Here is a 6,890-nt window from a genome sequence, read left to right as displayed (position 1 = left end):
CACCCTTGTAAATGAGATCTGGATCTCAATTGGTTTTTTTTACCTGGCTAAATAAAGGTTAAATAAATAATAAAAATAAATTAAAAAAAAGTGAGTTTAGAAGATTGGTGCATCCAACACTGTTCTAAAGGCCACTCATAATTTGGCAGGAGTGTAAATGACCTTCATTATGTTTTGTTTCATTTTGAATTTGTTATTATTATTGGGTATTATTTGTTATTATGGGTAGATACATTTTTTTCATTCATTGATCTCTCAGATTTGTGAAATTAGACATTTATTCTCAAAACAACCTTCACATACAATAAATTAAATCGCAACACTGCTATACAGTTCCTCTTCATATGGAGTTGACATTTTGGGTCCGGCGGCTTACACTTGAAGTAGCACTGTCACCAACTACACAAACAAATATAAATCTATGATGTCATGTGTCACAATCCTATGAGGTACACCAAAACCTGTCCACATTGTACAGTACATTTAAGGACTGCAAGTGATGCTGAACAAAAATATAAACATGCTTAATGGTTCACTGAAAATGAAAATATTTTTATCGTGACGATCAGAATACTGGCTAATGACAGGTGAACGTTGCTGAAGTCTGAGGCTGCTGTCTGTGTGTGTGTGTGTGAGAGAGAGAGCAGCTCAGGCGTGAGACACAGGCAGGGAGGTCATGGCGTGGGCAGGCAGCAGCGGTTGAAACATGGATTGAGGAGAGTGTACTGCAGGCACACAAAGCACACAGTTATTACAGTTAATTCACATGTAAAGGTGAAAACATGTTGTTTAGATTAGATTAGATTAGATATGTGCTAATAAAAAGAGGTCCAACAACAATGACATTTTTAACTCTTCAATCGTTAATTAAACATAAAATTTGACAAAATATTAAATAATGCAAAAAGTACAATTTATATATTATAAATTGTTAACACTTTTTTAGCTATTCCACCTCATCCATAAATATATATTAGAATTGACAAATGTCTATATTGATCAATTTAACACTTTTGCAAAGTGGTAAAATATATAGCTATTTCTATAATGTTTCTTTATAATAAGCATAACTACCAAAACCAAAAAATGTTTAAAAGCTGGTTTTACATAAAAGGAAAGTGCTCTATCCCTTCATGTAACACCAGATATTCCATAATGTTATAAACATCATCAGCAAATAATCCTGTATTTTACTTTGTCCATATCCTACCTCATTTATTTTTAAATAAATATGACATCGTTCTAAATACCCACTGTTAGTATTACCCAGAAGTTCAGTTTAAATAATAGTTAATAACAGTTTAATATTAGTAGAGCTTTCACAAAAGGTGAAAAAAAAGGTGCAAACTGCACTCATAATACTTAATAAAAAGTCTCATGCTCACTGTCTATGAAGGAGTGCAGTGCAGACAGCATTGACCCCTCTGGGCCTCCGTAGGCTGTGTACTGCAGCTCCTCCGGGGTCGGGGTGGGCTGGGACAGGCGGCTGGGCTGCAGAGGGGCCATGGGGGTGCTGGAGGAGTGGTTGGGACTCACGTGCTTCTTGTGGCGTGCTCGACAGTTCTGGAACCAGACCTGAGTTAACAGGACAGACTGCTTTATTGGGCTGCAGTGGAAATAATGTGTCCACTGTCACAAAACACGCAGAGGGACACTGTGAGCAGGTATGTGAGCTGCTGCACACTACGAACGTTTATCTCTCAGTAAAATGTGTTGCTTTTTACAGTCGTAAAAGTCATTGTGTGCTGCTGAGTAAAAACATTGTCGCATCTGAATGCAGAGTGTAATTATTGTATTAGGTTCATTTAATCACAAAGCTGAATCCTGCACACAGTAACACCTCACGTCTAGGCTAAGGTAGCAGGAATCACAAATGTATATATTTGTTTACTTCAAAGAGCCACACTGTGGGAGGATTTATAAAGGCACTTTGCTACAGTATACTGTGAATACAATGGCCCAGTAGCTTCTGCATCTCTCTGAGTCTTAGGTGTATTCAATCATCTGTTTTGTCTTCCCATCCCCTCACTGACCTGTATGACTCTCCGACTGAGGCCCGTCTGCTCCGCCAGTTTCTGCAGTGTTTGTGCATCTGGGTTGTTGTCCTGAGCAAACTGAGCCTGCATCACCTGCATGTACACAGGTAGGAGGGGAAAAAATCAGTAACTGTGTGGCCCTGCGTGTGAAGACGCACATGATTCACCCTGATTCAGAGACACTACATCACAGTGAGCAGATCATGTTTAGAAAGAAATTAATGTTGCAGACATATAAACACTTTGAGATCATTTTTGGACATTCTGCTGCTAATTTATAATATCATATATATCATATATTGCAATATTTAAAACACAATCTATATATTCTGCACATTCTATTTATTCCATTATTGCTATGACAGACATCAAACTGTACATTAGTGTTTAAAAATGACTTTTTGGGCTATTTTGCATAATATATGTATTACTACATTTAGAGGTTTACATAATAATATGTAAAAAGTCAACATTTGTTTCATGTGTGTTCTTAGAGAGCAGCAGGGCTTTTCTTGATTTTGCACATCTATACATTTTTAAAATGACAGTTATTTCCATCAATAGGGTTTAGATGTTTGTGCCCAGATCATGTTCTTAAAAGCTGTTGGGGCAGTTAAAGACTTTTTTTAAAAAATGTTTTAGGCCACACATGAAGGAAATTTAGAGCGTTCACACAGAATTTCTGTATGAGGAGATGAGATGACTTTTACCTCAGTCCTTCCAACCATAAATAAATCAAATGTATTCATTTAATCCTGAAAATTCGAATATAACGATAATCATTTCTGTGTGCGTCATAATAAATACTGAGGTCAACCTGCAGCTGGTCGGCGGTGAAGCTGGTCCGAGCTCTCTTGGAGGGTTTGGGCTGGTTGATCTCCTGCTCCGTGGGCACCGCTCCCTCCATGTTAACACTGCTTCCTGCAGCCAGAGAATTTGATCACATTAAAACACAAAATGCGAGTTCTGTGTGCACATTATGTTAGATCACTTAAAGCTTCATTTAAAAAAAATAGTCTGTCTGATTCCAGATAGGTATATTTTGGGGGTAAAGACGGACTCGGGCTCACCTTTCTCCACGGCCCTCTTGAGGTTGTCCAGCATGCAGTCGTAGTGGACCCTGCAGAGCACCTTTCCCTCCACCAGCGCGAACTCCTCCCCGGTGGACAGCTGCCTCTTGCAGGAGAAGCAGGCGAAGCAGGCCAGGTGGTACACGTTGCCCTTCGCCCGGCGGACCCAGTCTGTGGAGTGGATGTTCCGGCCGCAGCATGCGCACCAGGTGCCGTATCTTCTGCAGGTGAGGAAGAAATGAGACACTGACACATTTTAATCCAAATGTCCCTGTGTAAGACTGCTTAGGCCAGACATGCTGCTGCTTTTATTCAAATAAAATGTGGGACTACAGGCCTTATCATGTAAATGCATTTAAAGCCCAGTTAAAGCAATCTAAATGAATCATTATGTCTTGATTGGTCATTTTATAGGAACAAGTCGAGTGTATTTAATTTAATTATAAATAAAACTGCGTAAATGTCCATGAAAAAGGTAGACTAAAATATCACGTCTTGCAACTATTCTTATTATTACTGTAATAAAAATAGAGCAGTATTAATATTAAAAGTAGCTCATCAGATAATTTTGCTTTATTTTCTGTGACATGTTCGTTCTCTAGTTTTTATTTTCGTTAATAGAAATCGTACCGAAAGTAATCCAGTTTGCAGAAAACCTCCTTTTCTTTGATGTAGCAGCTCGTGTGGCTGCCAAGGGAAGTCTGGCACACGCTGCAGGAGAGACAGCGCACATGCCAGCACAAGTCGTTGACCTAAAGCAAACATATGAAGAATTAACAAACGTTTTGTTAGGTAGGCCCACGAAAACACAACCAAGCCAAAGGAAAGCAGGGCTCACAGAACAAGAAAGGAAACAGCCACAGCTTGTTTACCTTCAATAAATATTTATCCACTATTTCCTCGCTGCAGCTCGCGCACACCGTCCTCCCCAGCAGAGGCGCAGATGCCATCGCCTGCAGCGACGACGCGTCCTCATCCAAAACTTCCACCGGCGCGCCCTGGAGAGACACTGCGGTTAGAAAATTACGCACAGGAACGCACCCACCCACTAACCTGCAGCACTGTGTGAAGCCGGTTCACATGTCACCAAAGCACCGAAGAACTGCAAAAAAGGTTTTCTTTCTTTTTTGTCTTTTTTTTTTTAATTTAGCCTGTTCAACTTTTTTATATTCGAAGTTTTGGCGACATTAAAATATGTCAGACAAAAAAGGCTTTGGCTTTGAAGAAGAAAAAAATACCTAAATTGTTTTTTCTCTAAAATAAAAGCCTTTCTAGAGTTGCATCTGTATAAATCTAGCAGAAATATTTGTGATATTTTCCCTTAAATTTGTCCTTTTCCCGAACACAGCCAGAAGTCTTTAAAACAAAACTTTTCCGTTCAGTGTTTCGCCCAAAAACAACAAAAAAATAAAATCAAATTTCATGAACATGTATTGATAAATCAGCCTACCATTACGTCCCTCCTGTCCTCAGTGCATTTGCCTAGCAGCTCTTCCTCTCCTTTGCAATCTTCGCACATGACGAGCAGCTAGGGCAGGGAGAGGATGTTGGTTTGTCAGACCGTGGCAGCTGCCTTAAATGCCCCCTGCTCCTTCCCATAAATATCATGCCTTTCACTTTTCACCATGACAACGCCGGCGATTACCAAAATGACATTTAAAAGAGAAGGATCGTCATTACTTACACAAACAGACAACACTTGAACTAATACTTATCCTATGTGCATTATGTGCTCGAGCTCTGCATTGGTGATGCACAGCGACGGCTCTGGCTTTATGCGCGCGTGCCGCGGTTAAACCAACCAACACACCAATTTCACGTGTCAATCAGAAAAGCAGCGCGTGGTCTCCGGGGGAAAAGGGGATTGATTTATTTAATAACAGCAATTAAAAAAGGCTAAGTTCGCCACAAACGTCTACCAGAGGCAACCAAAAGGTGAAGAGGTCTCATTAACTACTTGAGTTTTAATTGCAGAATTCAGGGCGGGGTAATTTTCTTTGACATTTCTTCAAATTGTGAAAATACTGAGCTGTCAGCGTGTGGAAGGCCGGCTGTAATGACAGGCTGGAGCCCACTCTGATTTAATTGGCGAAGCAATTTTGACTAATGTTTAATCTCCGACACTGACTCACACCGCAACCTGCTGATCACACGCACAGTCTGTCTGTCACTCACCTCATCGTTGGACAGCAGAGATCCGCTCTCATTGTCGTTAACAATGCAACACTCTACTTTGACTTCACTCTTCCAGCGCATGTCTGAGTCCAGGGCTGCTGCTCTTCCTTCCTTCCTCTCCTTCTCCCGCGGTGCCAGCCGTCTGCCCCTGGCTGTTCCTGGAGGGCGGATCATAATTCACATGTCCTCGTCCTTCTTGGCCGCGCCTCCCTTTGGAGAACAACTTGTGTTTTTTTGTGCAAGCTTTGGAAATAAAAACAGTCAAAATCTCTCACAGTGTTCAAATGCACCTTTGATTTAGTCACTGCAATGAAAAAAAATGGAGAAAGTTAACGTGCATTATCTTCACAAGGTGCTTACTTTATAATTATCAGGTGTAACAGGGCTGTTTTTACTGCACAGTTGTAACACATGTCATTATCTAATATTAAACATTAAAATATTAGCCTATGCTAAAATTAGCACCAGCTTTAACCCGTGCACTAATGCAATAATGATGATGATGATGATGCAGTATTATATTGTGCAACCCTCTGAGTCATTCTTGAAAATACTTTCACTTTATTTCAAGTATTCCAGATTAAATATTCTGCTCAGATTAGAATGCAGCACATTTTAAATTTTATTTATTTTTTTAATTTCATTTGTAATATTTCCTCTACACATGTAATAATCAAATAATTAGGATGCATTTTTTATCAAACAGGTTGATCAAAATACAGTAGCTACAATACATCATTTCACGTCTGCCAGTTTGCTCTCAGTGGAGGCTCTGACTTCATTTCAACTCAGTCACAGTTTACAATTCAGAAACATTTGAAGATGGTTTCTGTTTTTTATTATTTTAAGAAATAATACTTCACAGGTGAACATTTATGTTAAGCACAAGCATGTTTTGCTTTTCATCCTTATATTATTATTGTTATTTTTATTATTATATTTATTTTATTTTATCTTACCACATCCATATCTACTTACTGATTGGGCACCTGAACCTCAGGCTAGAAGCGGAATTAAAATAAAAATGCCTGGCATCCTCTGTGCCATTTAATGCAATTTGCCTTATTTAGTTTCCTAATTAAAACACGTCTTTGAGAATTATGCACGATGTGAACCTGATTTAAAGTAAATGAATAAAACTCTTTAAACTCTAGGAGCCACATTAGTTGATCTTAATGGTGTGAATTCCTGAGTGGGGGGGTCTAAATTAAATGAAATTATTAAAATCAGTGGACACGCATGGAGCAGCCTGGTTCTGCAACCATGTGTGTTGTAACTTGTAAAGGTAATGTGACATTACTGAACCATTTTATGAGAAACCATGTTTTTTACATTTTCATAGCAGGGTTCATTCACACCACGCACACACACACACACACACTTTACATAAGACATGAGCTCATGTAAAACATTCAGAGCATGCTGTTACATTAAACGTGCAGTAAATCCAGATATAACCAGCCCGCCCAGTCATCAGTGGTTAAAACAAGGTCATCGATTGCAGGCTACTCTGTGGGGAGTTAATAATCAGGACTCCTCCTGAGCATTTAACAGTGTGGTGGCTTGTGCACTGAAAGAATTTCTCACCCTTTTAATTTAAAATAAATAA

The 6,890-nt window shown here is 39.3% G+C and overlaps 1 protein-coding gene across 3 annotated transcripts; it reads right to left on the bottom strand.

Annotated features, from left to right (window-relative positions):
- Window positions 1-369: 369 nt before the first annotated feature.
- On the bottom strand, window positions 370-5,387 carry LOC114434534 (LIM/homeobox protein Lhx8). 3 transcript variants are annotated; one of them, XM_028403848.1, is made up of 9 exons: window positions 5,282-5,387; window positions 4,557-4,634; window positions 3,979-4,104; window positions 3,737-3,858; window positions 3,107-3,327; window positions 2,854-2,957; window positions 2,034-2,129; window positions 1,386-1,575; window positions 370-725 (listed from the first exon to the last, which is right to left on the bottom strand). In XM_028403848.1, the coding sequence occupies exons 1-9, from the start codon at window positions 5,360-5,362 to the stop codon at window positions 649-651; spliced, it is 1,095 nt and encodes a 364-aa protein (XP_028259649.1). In that variant the 5' UTR covers window positions 5,363-5,387; the 3' UTR covers window positions 370-648. The 3 variants fall into 3 exon arrangements, with proteins under 3 accessions (XP_028259649.1, XP_028259651.1, XP_028259650.1); XM_028403850.1 differs by having other exon boundaries at window positions 4,557-4,722; window positions 5,282-5,351; XM_028403849.1 differs by lacking the exon at window positions 4,557-4,634.
- Between the last annotated feature and the right edge of the window lie 1,503 nt (window positions 5,388-6,890).

Source organism: Parambassis ranga, chromosome 4 (genome assembly GCF_900634625.1).
Source record: "Parambassis ranga chromosome 4, fParRan2.1, whole genome shotgun sequence".
Classification (NCBI taxonomy): Eukaryota; Metazoa; Chordata; class Actinopteri; family Ambassidae; genus Parambassis; species Parambassis ranga.
Note: the sequence above shows the minus strand (reverse complement) of the source record. Positions and strands in the feature narration are given on the sequence as shown.